The following is a 22,045-nucleotide window of genomic DNA, read 5'->3' on the forward strand; positions in this document are numbered from 1 at the left end:
TATAAAGGCAACATACAGTTTCAGCTTCTTTCTGACACAATGTTCAATTATAAGTCGAAGTGCCACAATGTGCTCTATGCAGCTTCTTCTAGGTTGAGCTCCAGCCTGCTCTCGGAATGGCTTATACCAGCACATCAGTCTGTTATTAAGCACATAGTCATATACTTTTGCTGCACTATTGATCACACTTATGCCCCGATAATTGTCACAATCAAGTCGGTTACCCTTCTTAAATAACATCATCAGTTTAGCAGGGGCCCACAAACTGGGTTTCCTGTCTCGCAGTTTCCTACTCCACAGCATCACATTTATTGCACTTTGCGAGTGTGGTTAACAGAGAGGGAAATGACTCTTGAGGCTGAGCACGCAAATGCAATGCCATAGTTTCCTGCAAAGGATGTTGCAACTTGCACCAGTTGCATCATTTGCATGTCTACATTGAGGAAACATCTCAAACTAAATACGCCTACATGAGTCACAAGATTAATCTACTCACTCATGTAGGTGAGGGTCAGGGCATGCTGGGGAACGGAGTGTGGAGGAGGTAGAAACTAAGGAACTTAGCTTAGGCTGGGAGGAGTGTTCCTATATGTCGCCTGGCTTATAGTCCCACTGGTCCCATGTGGACCATGCTGGCTCTTACTCCCGAGATAGGACCTCTTGAGTTAGCCTAGGTAGTGAGGACAGTCTCCACTGATGGTGGTTATAAGACCTCCACATGTTGCAAGACTGTCAGAACTGTGTTCTTATGCATGGTGGTCCCAAATGGACCTCCTGCTGGCTCCTAGGTCTGAGCTATAGGCGCTTAGAGTGGGCATAGGTATACAGAAGGGTCAGACCCACATAGTGGTGGTTCTAAGACCTCCACGTGGTGCATGATTGTTTGTCAGGCAGACAGGGGTGTCCCTATGTCGGACTGGCTCACAGGAGAGTCGGTGTCTGGTTGGTGGCTGACCATTAATATTACTGGGGCCCCCAGTGACTGATCATTATGGCGCAGAATACCCTCTCCCCTCTCCTCTAGAACAGCTACTGTAGTACGAAAATGCAAAAGGTGCAAAAAACACGAAATTAGGGGCGCCCACTGTATTTATATTGGCCACATGGCATCCTACGTTGTCATTTAGTGTGCCCTAAACAAACATTAAAGTCCATAGTCTTGGCTGCCATATGACTTAAAAAGCCATGCATTGGAAGGCAGCAATGCTTGTTTGTTGGATAGCAGCAGGGCTACAGCGTGGAGGGAGGTTAGATTGGGATTCTATGGGGAGACCGAGACTGGAGCCCAGGGCTCAAGGTTATTGCCAGCAGTACCAAACACAAAGTAAATGTGAAATAAATTTTACACACACAACTACTACAGTCTCGGGAATAAGAAGATGTCTGTGACAAGCATAACTGAACCCTATCCAAGCCACACTCCTGCCTATATACCAAGATACATGTGTGATAGCTCTGGACTGACTTGCACACCCTCTAGTCTCTAGGCCCATGAGGGCTCATTGAGGGGCCATTTCTCTCCACTGTATCCCCACTGAGGAGTCCATCTTCCCCATAGACCAGACAAGTGGCCAATTGGTCCTACTGAGTGTGTTTGGTGCAAAGACACTCAGCGTTGTGAGCTTTTATAGATCCGCCTATTTTCACAATGTTTGTCCCGGCCCACAGTTTGGGAACCACTACCCTATAGGGGACATATTTTTATTATTATTATTGCCAGACACCTTTACAAATAAAATAGTGCAGACTTTTCTCTGTACATTTCTTCCATGATTTGTGTAATATTCCCAGTCTAATGAGTCTATCACTTGGCAGCCATGCTTTCACAAATGTCACATCATATGACAGTACCGCCCAGTAATAATGAATGTATTCCTTATTGTTATGGTATCAAAATAAATCTCCTGAAAGCTTCAACAGAATGTGAATGTTTTATAGGTGATGAATTCACAAATCCTGGGCAGTACGGCATTATAGAAAAGGGTAATGTCCTATTACACTGTTATAACCTCATAACCAATTGCTTTAATATATCATTGTACTTGTAATTGCTTGACTAAAATGTATATATGCTAATTGGATTCCTAGATAACCAAAACATAACCAACATTACTTTTCTAGGATGAATAATGGAGGAGTAATGGTATTTTAAGAACTGGCGGCGGCCATCTTGAAAAAACACATTTCGGGTGGTCAAACTTTGGTAAACTTTTAGTATGTTATTTAGGACACCTAATACTACATAAATCAGTTGAGAAACCTTTTGTAACAATTCTTTTAGGGTCAAACCATATTTTTACCCGCCTATAGCTTGGATTCTCCATTGATGTCACTGTTGGGTGGGTTTCTGAACTGCCCACAGCCCTCCTATGTGACACAGACCGAGTAGAAAAAAACGTGTCAATTTATCATGATTATTAGTGAGGACCTATTATATGAAGATAGGTTGAAAAGTGGTCCTTTAATGATTACCGTCATTATGGTAATCTCACAATTAATATCGCACACACCATACCTGTAACTTTTAGTAGCCCTATTATTCTTTCTAAAAAAAAGAAAAACGATATTAAAAAAAAAAACGATATTCAATTGAATATCCCTGGTGTAAGGGGTGGCGCAAGATTTAACCCAGAATCTCAAAATGTAATGGCCGGCTTCGGCTTGACATGTAACTTGTGTCTGTACAACAATCTCGTCCCAAACAAGATAAGTGAGTGCTGTTAGGAGCAGCATAGTGTCTTGAGACATTTCCAATAGAGCTTATACTATTGTTATTCTGCAAAACGTATAAAGACAATGCATAAATGTGTTGCATAAAGACATTGTACTCGACAATGAACGATATCAGGGGAATGCATCAAATTTAAATCCAGTTCGCTTCATTTAGCATCGTTTGGACAAAACAAATACATGTCTGTCTGTATGTACAACAACAGTGCAATTTAGAACCAGACACAATCTCCAAAGTGTTCAAATCCGTTCGGCATAAATTAAAAACAGCGGTCGATCAGAACCAGTATTGGTAGTATTGATAGCAGTTCCCCTGGTGTTTTATTTGTGTTTGTTTGTCTGTCCAGATTGTGTCCAGTTGTAAACTGACCAGGCCTCTGCTCCTGAAGAACAAGTCGCCTGCAGGCAAAAGCACCATAACCGTAAGTACTTTCAAAGGCTAAACTTATGTCATTTAGATTGACTATTTACTACTTATTATTATGTAGACATGGCAAGCTAGTGTATACTCATTGTGGGTGCAATATTGGCTGTCTTGTGGGAGACACTGTTGTCAATCATCTCATGTATGCATATCATATGTCATAGTCATATGCAGTCCATACAGTGCTTCAACAAAAGATCTGCACTCAGTATGGTAAAGATTTTGACATAAAACATAATGCCAAAAAGTAACATCATGATTGTGAGAAGCAGAGAGGGCAGGAATTTATCTTTCCCTGCCTTAAGTGTCTCATAATATGCAAGGATGCAAGGATGCAAGGATTAAAATACCTTGGTCACGTCCTCACTGATTGGACGGATGACAGAGATGTGGTAAAATGTGTGCACAGGCCACTCTGTGTTCTGTTGATGTGAAGTGTTCACTGTTCAGAGCCTATTATGTCACGGCTCATCTCTGGCATTCGTACAGGGTGAGGAGGCTATAATGATGCTATGAGGTTGTTGCTCCACATTCCCGGGTGGCATAGTGCCATTAAAATAGTTGTGACCATTGGTGTAACTATACCTGTGATGCACTGTTGAGACAGTTTATTTATAATGTCATGTGTTGTGTCCTGATGTGTCCGAGAACAACATAGAGTCATAGAGGCTCTAACCAGCCCCATGAAAAGCAGGTATCAACACACCTCCAGGCTTATGGCTCGTGCACACGATATTTGCTACGATTATGCTGTCGGGGAGCATTTTTTGCGCTTGGGAAACGGACAGTTCCTGGTGCAATCTCCCCTCCACTCCACCCGGGTTAGTCCTGGTATGTGCATGTTGATGATTTCATATCAAATTGAATTGTTTGTTTTGTAGATCTGTGCTGAAGAGAGAACAGACAACAGAGTGGTGCATTTTGAAATGGCAGCAAGGAAACTGGATAAAAAGGTACCTTGTGGAATGGATTCTGTTTAACGTGTTATATTGGAGTTTTCTGTTATTTGAGTATATTATAGTGTGTTTGTTTTTTAGATTCAATGAAGGAACTATTGCACTTGTATAACTGATCTTGAAAATCGCTTTCGTGAATCAACTTCTTGCTTTTATTGTTCTCATTATTTTGTAGGATTTCTTTGGAAAGTCTGACCCTTTCCTGGAAATCTACAGGCAGACTGGAACGACATGGCAGCTGGCCCACAGGACAGAGGTGGACAAATGCATCATACATACACTAGCATATTTCACAGAGCAGCCCATGCATGCATAATTAATTTAACATGGTGAAGAAATGTGATAGCTAGAAAGTGTATGTAAAATGTGTGCAGCAAAGCATTTATGCAGCTGTGTCTCATGGACAATTTAATCTCTACAGCAGGGGTGGGCACAACGTTTTGGGCACAAGATCCCTTAGCCCTGTTCCAACTCCAACTAAGGGTGGCAACTTCTACCATTGCCAGGCAGTGAAATCACCATTTATTTTTTATGTCTGCTGCTGATCATGTCATCCGAACGTCACGCCGGGTTTGCGTGGCGTTCGGACTGTCGTGAACAACAAGGGTAACAGCGAATGCAAAAGGCACAAAGGAGAGAAGAGGTTTAATTTGAAGAGGGAACAGGCTAGTGCCCAGAGAGAGAGTGACATTGGTGCCATGCTTAACACCTTGAGGGCCCGGGCCTATTTAATCCATTAATAAAATGTGCCCATCGTCAGCAAGCGCCTCTAGGCTGTAGAGCGATGCGATCAGTTTTCATAGCACTAATTTGACGGCGATTATCAATCTCCGTCTCGGGCACATGACCGTGCACTTGAACTTGACGGTGATTTACGTCATGGGCCCTGATGGTGTTTTAATGCCATGACTGGACGCCAGCCTTCGGTACTTAAAAGTATCAATACCACAATCGAAATATACTCGGTTACAAGGAGAAGTCCAGTATTCAAAATGTACAAACGTATTGGTATCAAAATATACTTAAACCACCAAAAGTAAAAGTCCTCTTTTATGCAGAACGTCCCATTTGACAAAAGTTCAATAAAAAAACTTCTTGGGAAAATATCAGATCACAACGTATTACCACGTGTGTGTGTGAGCTTGTAATATTTAGTATATATTGTAGTGTATATACTATACACTGTAGTTTGATATGGCGGAGATCTCCGTCTTGGCCGCTGAGAGTGTTAATTCTTATCTTGCCATCTACGTTTATAAAGTATAATGGGTGAGCCGCCGCGCACCCGACAATCTTAAATCATTTGTGATTTTGTATTGCATCGCTGATAAAATGTAGCTGGTTGTACTGCTAGCTAAAGGCTGTGTTGTGTGGTAAACCACCAGGTAAACATTGGCACTGCACACACGGAAGTGTCCTTCAGGTACATTTATTCAAATAAGACACAGGAATGTGGTTTGCCAAACCGTGCCTTATCTAAATATAAGTGGAACTTCCACTAGAGTGCTGCCATTCTTTGGCTGGTATTGAACTCTTCTGAGCCAGGCATTTGGTAAATAGTAATACATTGGTTGGTTGCTTGTGAAGTTGTGACTGAATGATCAGGTGCTTGCATTCTTTCTTCCCTAAACACATCCCACATGGACACTTTGTTTCTATTAAAGCGTGGGTCTATTATAAATTATAAACGCAATAAGCATTGTGGTGTGCATTAACCACTGTGACTCAACCTGTCCTGTTGTCTACAGGTGGTGATGTACAACCTGAATCCAACATGGAAAGCCTTCACTGTCCGCCTGCAATCTCTCTGTGGAGGAGACCCGGAGAGTCAAATTAAGGTACGCACACACACACACACACACACACACACACACACATTTATGTCAACATAAGAGATACAATACAAGGAAACAAATATTTTACAAGGTCCAAAAAAAAAAAAAAGAAGTACAGTATGCCAATCTTGGACAAATGCCTACACACTATTCAGGGGTACTACCCCTGTGTCTTTGTTTATTTCTACAAACTTGGTTACGATTAAGTGGATTTAAATGTAAACGAAAATGTAAAAAAAAAAATCTTTTTGTGATTTGTAACAATCTATAAAGGTGGTCCTTTGTATCGTCTATCTTATATAGGGGTTGCGTCTAGTGCCATTGGTGCATTGGCTTCTGTGAATTAAGTGACCTTTCTTAGGACAATTAAGCCAATTAATGCATAGGCATAATTATTAGTTGACGTGTTTTCACCCTTTGTAACACCTTCTTAAAGCATGCTTGAGGGAAGAGATGACAAGTGAGCGCACAAGTGAGTCAACCCATCCTCAGTCTGTGTCTGTCGTTCACATGAAGGATGGTGTGTCTGTGGTAGAAGCAACGACTGACTTTTTAAGCCGCATCCAGCAACCGCCCCCCCATGTTTCCTGTAGACTGGTTACTTGTTGAGTGGACATTCAGCGGCGACTTCACACTCCAAAATGACCGCTTTGTCATCAGAGAATTAGTCTTCTCTGTTCCTATAATGCAGTTTGCCTCCAGATGTGTGCTTACTTAACCTGACGCTGCCAGATGAGGGCGGTATTGCGGAAACATATTCCCCAACACAACACTCATCTGGGATCTCTGACGGAGTTGAGCCCTGAGTCAGATCTGCTTCGTACCGAACCAATCAGCGTGAGCTAAAGGCGGGATGCGGATGTGACGGTATATAGACACGTCGATATGATTGGTTGTGTTTGCACGCCCACACGGTGATAGACAGACGCTCCCATCCAATCATCTACCATGTATCTTGAAAAAAAGGAACAGCCCCGTCATCGAATTTGCTTCCGCGATCCCAGATCCAAATAAGCTGTGAAACAAATTTGTGTAGCAAGCTTTTTGGATCTGGCAGCGTCAGGTTAGTGCTTACTAGGGATGCCAGAAAGTGACCACAAATCGAATAATCGACAGCTCTGCCGATTAATAATCGATTAATTATCAATATCAGATCAAACTTTTTATATTTGATATTATGCACATGCCATGGTCACATAACCTTTAGTGCATGCTTTGATGGTTACAGTTTTATAATCCGTTTTGATGAGTAAACCTTTCTGGAGATCTTCTCAGTTGTCATTGTATGCTAGTTACTGCCATTCGTTGTTTGTTGTTGGCACCATATGGTCTCCATTCAACTCAGTCCAACTCAGCCCAGAGCTGGGCTAGTTACGGTAGTTAGACATTACTCTTGTTGCTTTTCCACTGCGTTGGTACCAGCTCAGCTCAACTGTACTCGCTTTACTTGGTTTTCCCCTGCAGACTGCCTCGATGTAGCTGGCCGTAATGGCGGAAAACCATCTACATAGGATAATGCATGCTTAACAATGCTAAAATTAAAGCGAACGCTAGTGCTGTCTTCATCCGTACAGTCCAACAAAAAATGTTTCTGAGAACATTTTAAACATGCATGTCACCTTTGGTTTCACTTCAGCTGGGGTGAAACATCGGTGTAGGAGGTACCAGAAAGGTACCAGGTGCTTTTGCCTATTGGAAAATACAGTAAAGTTGAGTGGAGTTGAGCCGGTACGGTACCAAGCAGTAAAAAAGATGCCATATAATGTACAGGATGCACAAAACCCATTCAAACCCATGGAAATCCAGAACCCCCTTTGGGATATACTGTAAATGTACAATGTTGCTGTCACACAGATCTGTACCAGACTAATGAGAAATTAATCTTCAAATTGAATCTAAAAATCTTTTCATATAATTTGAATGGGGATCTGTGTATTCTAGATAATGAGTTCTTCTTGCCTATAGAGCACCGAAGTCTGACGTCAATATATCGGTAGAGGGCGCTAAGTCTACAGGTTCATGTACTTTTTATTTGCATTGTAAATTAATCCCCATAGGGGGATTTTTAGATCGCCTCATATAAGAACTGTGTTTGAAAAATAAACAAATCATCCCAGCCGTTTCACTCGTATGGATATGAAGAATCAACTGACTGAGGGAAAACGCTAATGTTACTGCTGCTGAATTTGTTACATTTTCACTAGAAACAGACTGTATGAAATATGACTGACTGACTGTCGTAAACGATACAGAGACACCTCCCTGACAATATCGTCGAGACAGTTTATTTTTGGACCACAGTTCTTATAATGAGACGGTTTTATGATGACACCATGTTATTCTCCATAGAACCAGGGGATGAGCGAGTGACGTCAGGACTTCGGCGCCCATTTTCTCTTTAGCTGGCGTGTGTGTGTGTCCAGATCTAGATTTGGTTTTGTCTCTCCACTAGTGGCAATGCATTTTAGTAGGATTACATTCGGTTTGAAGCAGCTCTCTTATTAGCATGCTTGCTTTTTTTAAAATTGATAGTCACTCGATTATAAGTGAAACTGGAGTGCATTTCATATTTCAAGCCTCTTAAGGTCCCCAAACACCGAGCGCGTTTTTCGGATTTCTAGCGGCGTTTCTCCATCGGGTTTTCCGAAAAACGCGCCCAGTGTGCAACCACCTTTAGTCTTGTTGAAAGGATGATAATGTTGTGTTTCTGTACTCAGGTGGAGTGTTACGACTACAACAGCAGTGGGTCTCACGACTACATAGGAGCTTTTAACACCAACTTTACCCAAATAGAGGAGGCAACAAAAAACGGAGGAATGGTAAATATCGCGTGTGCAAACTGCAAATATACAATGACAAAAAAAAACACCCCAATATTATTATTATTATTATAACACAGGAATACGTGGTGAGTTGTCTGTGCATGTAATACATGTGCAGTTTAATTGTGTATTATTATTATACTGTATGGACTTCACATAGTAAAGGTATGTCAATCAAAGATTCATGTGCCACCTGTGTCGTAACAAACCTCTCTCTAACTTGCAGGCAGAGTATGAGTGCGTCAACAGTAAAAAGAAGCAGAAGAAGAAGTCGTATAAAAACTCCGGTGTTATAATTATAAAACGTTGTCAGGTAAGTTTAAAAAACGTTCGCACCAAGCACTACTACTATAACGAAACGTATGTTGGCTTCCACACTGAACGAGAACGTTCTGTACACGGTGGCAGCAAACACCTGACCTAAGATTCCTGAAAAACATGCGTAACATTAACGTTGCTACTGTACATACACATATTATATACTGTGTATATATAGCAACAACTACACACAGATGTTTTCCCAGCTTGAAAGGTATAATAACGCATTAAGATGTTCTACCGTACAGATTGGTTAAAATAATAATTGTATTGATTCAAAAGTTATGGATTGCCGACAACCGGTTTGGATATAATAATATCCACTCTTTCAGTTGATCCATGGAATCTCATTTAGTTCTATGAGACTGAGACTTTGCATAATATGAATTGTGGTTTGAATGTAAGCGTTTTTCTTACAGTATGTGTCCTTTACTTTAATGCAGGTGGTGAAGGAGTATTCTTTAATGCAGGTTCTTTAATGTTTAATTCTTTAATGCAGGTGGTGAAGGAGTATTCCTTTCTGGATTACATCATGGGAGGCTGTCAGATCAACTTCACGGTGAGTGCTGCGTTCTTTCACACAACGACACACGCTGTGAGCTTTGTAAAGATCACCACATGAGCTTGTAAATATGCTATGTACGCCGAATGTTCGCTTATTATGGCCAGAATAGGGACATTGGAGTTTATGTGGTTAATGCAGCAGGAGAAGATTAACAACATATTGTGTATTAGACATATTGTATTTGGTCTAACAAGCTGATACCAATATTCACATGGGGGATAATGATGAAACTGGAAGGTCCCAGCCCATTTGTGTGTGCATCGGGAAAATATTTGTAGAATGTGTATCAGCTCCCAGGAAACTGTATTAAGTAACATAGATTTTTATTAATCCCACAGGGGAAATTCAGGTTCAGCTTCAGCCAGCAGATGGTGATGATGAGTGCTTGGGGGAGAGCTGTTAGCGATTAAGTGTGTATTGCTGCTCAGGGACACTTTGTCATGTATTACTAACTGGTGGGGGGGGGGGGGAGGGGGGGGTGTCTGTCTCACACACACACACACACACACACACACACACACACACACACACACGTACAGCCTATTATTATAGCAGCCAAAGCAATGAATGTTATCAGCACATTAAATTGAAATGGCCATAAATCAGCTGTAATCAGGACAATAGATTGAAGTCAGTGTTCTGTTGACATACTCTTATCTATTCAATGGCTCAGTAAGTATAGTTATCATTCATTTAGTCATGGCTTGTTTCCCACAGGCTGCCCCTACTACCGTTTATTAAATCATTCGGTCGCCCGTTATCGTCGATTTATGGTCGTATAACAACATACCAGGGATTTCCAACTGATTAGGAACCAGGGACCACCACCCTGACTGAGAATCAACCTGGGGACCACTGTTGTGTTGCCCTTAACAGCCATTATGTATTATTGGTTATATGGGCACATTTCCTAATAATGGTGACTCAACCAGTCAATCCCGTACAATGTGTACACAGTGCGTACACTTTCCCGTACAACTGTGGAAGTTCTTGACATCCAACTTTCCAGTAAATGACAACATTGACGTGTCAGTTACCGCATCGGAGCCCACAGTGTGCGAGCGTCTCTGAGCGTAGCGCCGCTCGGCACCTGCCCAAGTTTGGGTTGGATGTGCATGTTTATGTACATTTTCCGTGTAACATTTTCCGTGTCACTCATCATACATCACCAGGTCATTTAGTGCACTCTGTTTCGCAACTTTGCATGGTCAGGGACCACATGCAATACCTCCACGGACCACCAGTGGTCCACGGACCACCTGTTGAAAACCTCTGTTCTAATCTAAACCATAACATCAAACCCCTCCCTCTACCAGATTGCCATAGACTTCACCGGCTCCAACGGCGACCCCAGAACCCCCAGGTCTCTCCACTACATCAACCCTCAGGGATACAATGAGTACCTGTCAGCCATCTGGGCCGTGGGCAGTGTCATCCAGGACTATGACAGGTAACTGAAGTGGTGTTCTATATATCCAATTAATAAATATACAGTTGGTGTTGTGCACACTGGTGGCAAAACCAACTAACGACGCAGGAATATACAATATCTTGCAATGTCCCCGGTTCATATAATATTGGCGAGAACATACGTTCAATTAAAAGGATTACATTAATTGACACTGGGAGAAAACAACGAGTTGCAAAATCGTGGGATAAAAAATTCGAAAAATAGAAAATAGTCATCCAGAAGTAGTCTGTGTGGTTTCCTTTTTGAAACTTACTCACTGTGTACCACAGTTTCCCTTTCCTTCTGTTTTATTCTGTGAATGATTGCTTTTGAATTTGATATATATGGTATATATGTATTTGATTTCAATATTCAAGCAGTAGGTTGTTTGTTTGCTTGTACCTAACTTCATGCTCCGTCTTGCCTGTGTAGCGACAAGATGTTCCCTGTCTTCGGCTTTGGAGCTCAGATCCCTCCCGCAGGCCAGGTACTGTCTCTGAAATGCTGAAATATGTGTGCTGATGATAATACCTGAGATATTTATGTAGTATTTACTCCCACTTTCATGATTTACTTTTCAAAACTTGTGAATCAAATTAGTTCTTTCTTCCACAATCCTGCCGAATCTGTTAATTTAAGACACTTTGGTCTATTGTAGATTCCTAAAGGTTGATTTGTGACTTCACAGGTTTCTCATGAGTTTCCCATCAACTTCAATCCAGGAAATCCATTCTGTGCAGGTAGGTGTTTAATCAAATCCAGCTGCCAGATTAATTCTGTTTCTCTGGCACACATACAGTATGTGTGTGCAAATGTAATAATAAACTATTATACATTTATGAATAGGTAGATAATATGTTGTGATTTGTGTTTTAGGTATAGAAGGGGTAGTGGCGGCCTACCAGCAGTGTCTGCCCCAGATCAAGCTGTATGGTCCAACGAACTTTGCTCCAATCATCAACCACGTAGCCCAATTTGGCAAACAGGCTATCCAGCAGCAGACCGCCTCTGTGAGTATAGCTGACCCTAACCCATTCTTGGCGGGAACCCCTTTTGGTGTTTTAAGCGTTACGTTATACTTTAGCTATTGAAAAATAGCAGATCTACAAGCTTGTAGGTCTGCTATTTTTGAAAAATCGTTAAAATGTGGCGCAAATCTTTGAATATATATTTCAGAGCGAACATTTTTAACAGGTCCCTGTAACTACATATTTTGAGATGGGGGTCCGTGGCCCAATAGAGATAATTCTGGGGGTCCTTGACATGAAAAAGGTTGAGCACCACTGACATAGAATGTGTTTTTCAGAAATAAATTAGGATTTTATAATCGACGTCAGTCCAAAATGGGTTAAGTAGAGGGACATCAGAGACGTTACTAGCGTGGCACAGACAATGCGTTGGAGCCCAGAGGCATTTGGGGACAACGGCCACCCACCACCAGTGCACTGGCCAGTGAGCCAGTAGGATACCACAGCAGTGACAGTAGTATACAGGGAGGCATAAAGACTTAATTGGGGAGAAAAAAGGGTATAAAGGATTCGCTACTCTAAATGTATATATTAAAAATAATAATAATGTTTCCCCCTCTCTCCTCGGTGTGCAGCAATACTTTGTTCTCCTCATCATAACCGACGGAGTGATCACAGACATGGACCAAACGCGCAGCGCCATCGTCAACGCGTCGCGCCTGCCCATGTCCGTCATCATCGTCGGGGTGGGCGGGGCCGACTTCGAGGCCATGGAGTTCTTGGACGGAGACGACGGCATCCTGCGCTCGGCGTCGGGCGAATCCGCCATGCGAGACATCGTCCAGTTCGTTCCCTTCAGACAGTTCCAGAACGTAAGCAACAAGGTTAAACATATAGGCTTCTGCTTGTACACACACTGCACGAGTGCTGTGGCTTCTTGATATGGCTTGTGCCTAAAGCTATAACCTCACAAGCAACTCTTTCCTTGTATTGCTCCAGGCATGATGCCTATTTTTGGGATAGATTCTAATGATACTATACAGATATATTGGTTACTTGTTCAATGCTGTTTAGACAGATGTATACGGTTTGCTTGACCTCCAAATACTATTTATGTTGTTGATAGCCTTTTGTTTAGACAGATGCTAGGTTTAATGCTTACCTGGTATAGAGGGTATGCACGTGACATCATCATCATACCCTGAAGTTATGCGGGAACGCCTACTAAGTGGCAAAAAACGACATTCTGGCCTCGACAGCCCATACATCCAAACAGAAAAGTCCTATTTGATTGCATTAAACGATGTTAAACTATGTTAATTGTTAAGCTCACTTTGCCACTCGATTTTTGCCATTCATTTTATGCATGCGCATACCCTCCATATAGCCCGTGAGCCAGGGGGGTTTGTTTGTACCATTTGGGGGATTAATGCTCATAGTGATTTTTGTGAAGGTATACATGTCTACAGTCAGAAAATATGTGATAGCATTGCACCAGAGGTAGCTTTATTGGTGTTATCATGCATTTTATTATACAACAATAGGCGAAAATTACATGGGTCAATATATGAAAACATACAACTTAACCCCCTAAAATAAAATATACAAAATGTTTTTCCAATTGATTCTGGTACCTTTAGGTATGCTTGAGAACATAGTGAAAATCTAGTAAAATATATTTTCCAGAAAGGCGTCATTTTCAATATCTAATATGGCTGAGGGGCTTAAAATGGCCATATGAGCAAGGGGGGTTGGTCTGTACCACCTAGGGGACTAATGCTCAAAGTGATTTTTGTGATGGTATACATGTAAAGACAAGTAAGACGCGCAAACACGAGAAGCGAACACAGTTTATAAATTGCAATAACAACAATTAGCATAAATTAGCAATTATTGAGTGTGTGGTACTGTAAAATTTGTGAAAACAGGGCCGCCACGAGAAGGCTCAGCACCGCTAGCCCCCTATATATATTTATATATATGTTTTTTTGGATTTTTCTTTTTATATAAATATTTTTTGTCTTTGTTGTTTTATACTCTTTTTTTTTTTTTTTTTTTCTTTTTAGCTTTTTTTCATCAAGTTTTGTTTGAAATTTCTACAGTGACAACTGCAGTTTACTTTGCCGTCCATACCTTCACAGCCTAATAATCAAAATCCTTGTCCAAGTCTTCAACGTCTTCATCTGAACTTTCCACACTCTCTGAGGTGGATGCCTGGTTCTCACAGTCTGCCAGTCTACACATGTCAGTACACTTGAGGCCATTTGCAACACACACACATTTTGGGAGTGAACATTTCTTTGTACAGTTACAGGCCAGTAGATCCAGGACAGCATCAGGTGCAGGCTGGCCTTCCATCCAGTGCACCACCAACTGTTCAGATTCCCCTTCTCTCTCCATCTTCCATCCTCTGCCAACAGGGCTGGGAACTTGTGGGTCCTGCTCCAAGCATCTTCTCCATATACCAGCCTGGTAGTTAGCTCGCTGTGCATGTTTTGTTAAACAGTCCTTACATGGTGGGAGTTGATGACTTTCAATTTCACCTTTTTTGGCACAGAAAAGATGATACCTGAGCTCATTGATCTTGGTGGTTGAGGCTTTTGGGACATACATGAGACATGTAAATACCTCTAGTTTGTCCATCAGTTCTGGGGAAAGGTCCCATTCCGTACTCAACTCAAAGAATGTGTCCTGTATTTCCCTGTTGCTGGTGAGAAGTTTTAGGGCACTTGTTTTCCCTTTGCCTGCAAAGGCACTTACAGTGTCACATCCAGTATATGCATGCAACCCAATGAGAGCCCTACAAACCTTCAAGCCAACAGAGGCAGCAACTTTCCTGACTTTCCTACAAGCCTTGTACGGGTTCTTGTGCCACATTTCTGGAACAGTGGGGCCGTAATCCTGTCACAGAATGCTAAAGACATAATGAAAACATCAGTGTCTTCTGAGCAGATGACTACAGACTGGTATCCCTCTCTTGTGGCATGGGCAGCATGGAGAAGTAGGCGACCTACTTGTTGACATTGAAGAGCAGACACCTCCTCACTGTCTTGGGACGTAATTCTGTAACATGTGTCATTCATAGTTGCATAAAGAATCTTTCCCTGTAGCTTTGATCTATATTCTGCATTCCTCCATTCATGCACAATGAATTTAATGAGACTGGTTTTGTTGCTGACTTTGGTCAAGAAGCTCCTCCACTGCCTCACCATCTGTGTGCTGGTGATACTTTGCAACTCATGGCCTGTCTGTTCACCCCGTTGAGATCTCTCACTGTTTTTGATGGAATTATCCTTGTATGTGTCGAACACAACATCAATTCTGTTACTCTGACTGCCTTCCCTGAGGGCCATGCTCAGTATTGTTGTGGCGACATCTTTGAAAGTAACTTGATCACCTTTCACTCTTTGGACCAAGTTCATAGCATCAACCACTGTAGCAGAGTTTGCTGGGAGTTGCTCGGCCACGGCTACATTTTTCTGCAAGGTGGTGGCCAAAGTAGCTTTATTTGTCTTTCTCAGTAATCCATCTGGTGTGGACAGGGCCCAAGGCAATGGTCCAAGGGGATGAGAAAGAATATGCTCCATGTGTAGACTGCGCCCTTGTGCCATCACTATGATGCGTCCAAACAAAGATCTGTCTGCTTTCAGTATCTACCACTTGCCCTCCCACTTGATTTCACTTCTCTCTTCTTACACATGTCACTGAATGTTTTCAGCTTGTTGGTTTTCAGTGGGTCATGGAATTACTTTTCTGGTGGGTCTTCCTCTAGTCCCTCTTTCTTAAAAGTTGCATAGCATTTTTCACCGATCTCACATGCCTTCATCAGATCAGATGCTATTTCCCTTGGTGCTGCCTTTGCCGTAGATATACTAATGAGGTCCCGCTTCTCTGCAAATGGGTTGACCCATCCATGTATGAGGCTAACCACTGCTGAAACTGCTTCCTCGTCTTTCTGGATTCGTGAGCGCTGTAAGTCTGTGTGACAAAGCTGAGATTTGTTGCCTTGCACCATTTCCCTTAACTGTCCCAGGAATGAACTGCGGTGCTCAGCTGTTATGTAGTAACGCTGGACAGCTCCAGCATTCAGGCTGAACCGTGATGTGCCTCCTGGAGTCTGTGTGTCTTTGTTAATTGTGACTTCAGTAGCCTGGTCCACAGGAATCTGCCCAAAGGGGTTGTTGCTAGACAGCTGCACTGAGAACTGCCCTGTCTTGAAGGCCTCATACACGGAAGGATTCTTCTCAGGGAGGTTTGTCATCTGAGCAAAGTAGGGGGACAGGTACCTGGCATAATTCAGCCTATCATAGGCAAAGCACCATGGGATCATGTTGTTTATAGCATGGAGGTGCAACTCCCAGTTTCCTTCACGTGATGCACGCAGAAGACCAAGTAATACATTCTCTACAATGTCAATGTATGACATCCAGAATGCAGAGAGCTCGCCATTGTTGTGAGTTGTGACAGAGGTGTTCCAGAAAGTCGTTCCACAGTGCAGTCAGCTCAGGTAAAAGTGGACTTTGCATCAGGTTGTTAAAATGATGTTGGTTGAAGTCACTGGTCATGTCTTTCACATCGTCTAAGAATGATTTGATCAAAAATACTGCAGATGCATTACTTACACTATAGCCTAGTTCTATCACTATTCTGTCACTGCCTGTCATAGATATTATTGTCATAGATAAAAATGCTATTTTTAACAACTTTTTTGTAAAATATATAGTATGGGCTATATCCTCACCATTTTTAAAAGAAAGGGGGTCAATAACCAGATAGAAACATGCATTTTAAGTAGAATGCTTCATTCGGATTTTGAAAACTGTCTTTTAGCATGGGGTTATAAATGGAGTGATAACACACAGAAAGCTACCACCAGTGCAATGCTATCACATTTTTTCTAGCACTAGGGGTGTATACCTTCCCAAAAATCACTATGAGAATTAATCCCCCCTTCGGTACAAATGACCCCAAAAATGGGGTCCTGGCTCACGGTCTAATATTAGTTACTTAAGGCGCGGCTCGTAAATTGCAATAACAACAATTAGAAAAAAATTACGTACTTTTTTATTTTTGTTAGATTCTTTTTTTAGTTAAGGTTTTTTTAAGTTACATTTTTTTTGTTACGTTTTGTGTGTGTGTGACTGTGTGTGTGTCTGTTTTTTTTTCTTTTTTGTGTGATACAGCTGCACCCTCTGGTGGCGAGCCGGTGGTGTTACAGCGTGACACACAGACAGACAGTTTCTTTACACTCTACTTACGGGGACCATTCATGCCATATACTCTTGATCTCTAAATTGTCACTCTGGATATTAAGCACATCTGCTAAAGGCCTGAATCTTTTACTGTACATCCACCACCTACTTTTAGTATTGTTCCCAGTTGCAAGGCCCATGATGTTAGAGAATATAATGCATATATCTATAATGTCATACACATCTACATCTCGTTGCAGGCGGGCACTGCAGCTCTTGCCCAGAGTGTACTGGCAGAGCTGCCCGACCAAGTGGCTTCGTTCTTCAATTTATTCCATCTGAAGCCCCCCAACGATTCCAGACCGTCTTAGAAATGTACAGTAGGACAATCTCGCCTGAGTCAGCTTCAGTGGCCGACCCCTCCCCCCCCCCCCCCAACGCTGCATGGCTGCATGGCTTAACCACAGTTCACTTCAGTTCAGTTTATTTTGGTCATAGAATGAACATTGAATGCATTAATTTCATTTGATCATCATAACTTAGCATTTAGACCACAAAGGTATAGGCTGAAGCCAGTGTCTTATTTGGCCTATCCCTAGCAGACTTGTATCTTTTCCGGGACTTGCAGACCCGAACATGCGCTCTGTGACGCACAGTCATGCTTACACGGTGTTTCGCAAGGAATCTCTGGAAAGTTTTTCCCTCCCTTGAGCACATACACTCCAGAGCCGGAAAAGGCGTCTACTAGTACGTTTATATTTCTATGGGGACAACAGGCGGCATTTAATTTATTTAATGGCAAGTGAATATGGTCTATTCTGGGCATGTCATAATCAAACAACTTTACACAAAGTCATGAACATAAGTGAACAAAATTGCAGATCCACAAAGCTGACAAAGCATTGCAATTGTGCTTTGTGAGATTGTGGAAGGGAAAAATATATTTTTAGGGGACCAAGTATAGAGCCCAGGGACACCCCGTTGACAAAGTATACGGGTGATTAAGTAGGCTGGACAGAAACATGGCAATGTCAATTTGCACTGCAGTAAACTACAGCCTGAATGCAGCAGCCTCTTAGGTTTCTTCTTCACTGTATCATCAACCATCTGTATCTCATTCTATATGTGCACTTTCATTATTAGTATATGCAGCAAACATATCTGTAGTGTTTCTGGAGTTTGCGTGATCTTTGTCTCTGATACGTTTGGACGTCTGTACGTTTTAGAAATAACTTTTAACTAACATGTTGCTTGTAGTCGATGGCTGCTATTCCCTGCTATCTCACAGATGGTTACCGGTATGTGCTTTTTCAAGAAAACCGGTGTCTAAACCGTCAAATATTTCCACATACCACCCTCTACCTCACTCACACTCTCTCTCTCTCTCTCTTTCTCTCTCCGTCTAAACCGTCAAATATTTCCACATGATGCCACCCTCCACCTCACTCACTCTCTCTCTTTCTCTCTCTCTCACTCTCTCTCTCTCTGTCTAAACCGTCAAATATTTCCACATGATGCCACCCTCCACCTCACTCACACTCTCCTCTCTCTCTCTCTCTCTCTCTCTCTCTCCCTGTGTCTCTCTCTCTCTCTTTCTCAACAGGGTCCTCAAGCAGCGCTAGCTCAGAATGTCTTGGCTGAGGTTCCAGGTCAGGTCATGGGTTTCTTCAACACCCTGAAGCTGAAGCCGCCAGGCGGTGGCCCCTCCCCTACAGCCCCTCCTGTGGTGTCCTGAACACTCCTCCTCAACATGTATTAGGCCACGGACCCGCCATTTGAAAACATTATGCCAGTGACCCCGATAAGGGAGGATTTTTACGGCTCTAGCAGTGATTCCGAAACATATTAATTTCATGGACCCCCCCTAGTTTCACACGCATTATGCTATGGACCCCCGATTTAATGGCATTTATATCTCTGGTACCCCAATTTATATTGTAAAACCACTGTTAATTTAACTCAGAGTGTGTACAAATGGAACCAAATACCCCCAGTATAGTATACCAATATGAAGGAACACTCCATGTTTGGAATTTCAAAGAATATGTCCCTGAATGAACCAAGGAACCTACTGTAACATTGCAAACACTCCCAAAACACAATCCACAGCACTAGTGACACTAGTGATGTATTTGCAAGTCACTGACTGCCCGCCTAACTATTTACCCACGCCAACATGGTGCCTGGTGCTCGCCCAACCATTCACCCACCCAACATCTCAACACGGAGAGAACTCTGTCTAAATTGTGGACTCATTCTGGGTTTTTACCCCTGAAGTTGACAAGTTCACCCACCACACATCATTAGTCAAACATATCAATACCCAGTGAAACTTTAATGCAAGTATCTCAGGATCTACTCTCTCATACTGGCACATTTCAAATCTACATTTGCGAATGTAAAGCAAAATGTCAAAAATTATATTTATTTTTGGCCTACTGTATGTTTGTACATATTGAAACATGCAATTGTTGTTGTTTTTCCTTCACCATTTTGCATGTATCCATCCAAGCATCCCATATCCAGACAACGGACTGCTCTTTTCATCCTGTCTGCAAATCAGTTCAGTTTTCTACCATAATACTAGGAATCCACATCTCTCTGCTTGGAACTCTTAGCTCAGGTGCCCCATCTTGGCTTCAAGCTACTCCACGTCCCCCTGCCAAGCATGTCGTTCCCAGACAATGGACCGTCCTGTATCCTCAGAGAACTGGCACGCTGCCCAGCCCACTCCCCTTTGGTCTGACAATCTTTATGATAACATCTAGAAGTCACTGCATGGAGGTGTGACCTTGTAGTCCAGGAAGGAAGTGAGACCACATTTTCATGACAGGTTTTTGGTCATGAACTTGGCGTCTAAAATATATTTAAAAAAAGAACATATTACACAATACACACAAAACGCCCCAGGAAAGTGTTTCTTGTGTCCTAAACATCATTAAAATAAGCTCTGGTTGCAAAAGTGGCATGTCATGAAAATGTGGTCTCACTTCCTTCCTGGACTACAAGGTCACACCTCCATGCAGCCTCCCCCCTAGATATTAACAATATATACAGTAGATGTACAGTAGCCTCATTGGTCACTGCAGTTGTATATTGTGCTATACTGTTATCTACCACAAATGCTATTAACATTGAGTGACTGCAGTTTCTTCCAGCTGTGAATGTCCCTTTAAAACGTTACTTTATTTGTTTATTTGGACAGGACAATGCATATTAATGGACGTCACATGGACGTAAATACACCGGATATAGCACAGTTGCTAATTCTCATCCGCAGTCCTCACAGGAAACACAAAACGGAAAAACAGACAGTCAAACAGTGGAATACATTTACATAGGGAACACAGCATAAAAAAGAAATACACCTAAAATAATCATAAATGGTTGCAGCTTTGGTTTTCAAGTTGCGACTAGTTGCATTGGTGCTGTCTGGCCTTTATAAAGTCACATTTCAGTTCACTTTTTGTCTTCATCTCAGCTGAGCATGGTAGTGTCTTGTATGGTAATACTAATCATAATATAAAGCCACTTTCATATATTAACATGAGTAATGTATGTGACTTAAGTGCCAGCAATGTTTAGTTTAGTGTTCATGTTTAAATTCACAGCATGAAGATGATTTGTAATTACCACACGTGTTGATCCAGTAAGGCTGGACCAAATACACTAACTAGCCTTAAAATGTTTACAATTAACAAGACTTTGGGATACAGTACTAATGTGCTTTTTAAGAACATTTATTTTACACAACTGTGCCATTTCGTTAGTATAAAGAATGCTATTTTGTACCTCTGCTGCTGAAAAAAATTACTTGGTTATTTGTGGCATTTAATATCCCTGTGTGCATCTAGCATATCTGAATGATAGCTGGTGCCAATTTGTTTTAGAAATAGCGGTACCTCTTTGTTATGTTGTTAGTTTATACAGCATTGTTGAATACTGTGTTGTTTCAGTGTATCTACAGGTATGATTTCACTGGCTCAACCTATGTGTCTTCATTGCCTTGCAGTTTATATTTCCATATTGTGGCATGAACACAATATGAGGACCGCCCTCGAAAACGAGATTCTGCATCTCAAGGGGCTTACTCTAGTGAAATATTCTACATTTGAGTCATAAAACCTTCTAACAGAGACAAAATAATATGTTATTAAAAGATTCACAGCTGGACAATTGCAAATTGATTTGCAAATGGATGACTGTTGGTCTTATGGTGTAACTGTGCAATGAGGCTGTTATTTGTACAAATATTACCACTGTGCCAATTATATCTGCATTAATAATTTCTTTATTGTATGCCTAGTAACCCATGTCTAACACTTTCAGTTTGGTTAGATAAACTGGACTCCTAGATGTAATATCTGGTATTTCTTTTATTTAATATTGTTGCGAAAAAAACTATTGCTTGCTAATTAGTTTTGCTGCTTCTTGTGGTCTCCTCCTATTCAATGTACAGTATGCCTGTTCTGAAATTAAAAGAGGAACACAACCTTTCAAAGTCTACTGCACTATCTAATCAATAAAATTGTTTATATCATCCTGGTTTTGAGGGCTGTCTTTCTTGCTGTTGCAGATGTCGTATATTGGCGCCCAGACATAGGCATTATACAGTAGGCATATATGCGGGTAGATAAATAAATCTGGGGACAGATCTGGAATGGTCTGTCTGCTCTAACCATCTGGGAAGACTCAAATTGGGCATGCAGGATCACTTCACAAACCACACCACCCTTCCCCCTTCATGGAGAGTACAGAGCTTTGACTATGTCTTACTATGTTCTA

General features: G+C 41.8%; 1 protein-coding gene across 2 annotated transcripts in view; it reads left to right on the plus strand.

Moving 5' to 3' along the window:
• The window catches only part of LOC308336616 (copine-3-like), a 30,054-nt gene extending 8,254 nt beyond the window's left edge, over nt 1-21,800 (plus strand). The window contains exons 4-17 of one of the 2 annotated variants that reach the window (XM_080794045.1): nt 3,078-3,152; nt 4,036-4,107; nt 4,286-4,366; nt 5,859-5,948; nt 8,663-8,764; nt 8,994-9,080; nt 9,585-9,644; nt 10,967-11,100; nt 11,533-11,587; nt 11,789-11,840; nt 11,977-12,110; nt 12,704-12,940; nt 17,521-17,635; nt 18,864-19,004. In XM_080794045.1, coding sequence (XP_080650171.1) covers nt 3,078-3,152; nt 4,036-4,107; nt 4,286-4,366; nt 5,859-5,948; nt 8,663-8,764; nt 8,994-9,080; nt 9,585-9,644; nt 10,967-11,100; nt 11,533-11,587; nt 11,789-11,840; nt 11,977-12,110; nt 12,704-12,940; nt 17,521-17,631 — 1,290 coding nt within the window. In that variant the 3' untranslated portion in view covers nt 17,632-17,635; nt 18,864-19,004. Of the gene's footprint in view, nt 1-3,077; nt 3,153-4,035; nt 4,108-4,285; nt 4,367-5,858; nt 5,949-8,662; nt 8,765-8,993; nt 9,081-9,584; nt 9,645-10,966; nt 11,101-11,532; nt 11,588-11,788; nt 11,841-11,976; nt 12,111-12,703; nt 12,941-17,520; nt 17,636-18,863 lie in introns of both variants that reach the window. The other variant, XM_080794044.1, reaches the window with a different exon arrangement.
• Nucleotides 21,801-22,045: the final 245 nt, after the last annotated feature.

Source organism: Protomyctophum bolini (genome assembly GCF_963924005.1).
Source record: "Protomyctophum bolini genome assembly, chromosome: 21".
In the NCBI taxonomy this organism is placed as follows: Eukaryota; Metazoa; Chordata; class Actinopteri; order Myctophiformes; family Myctophidae; genus Protomyctophum; species Protomyctophum bolini.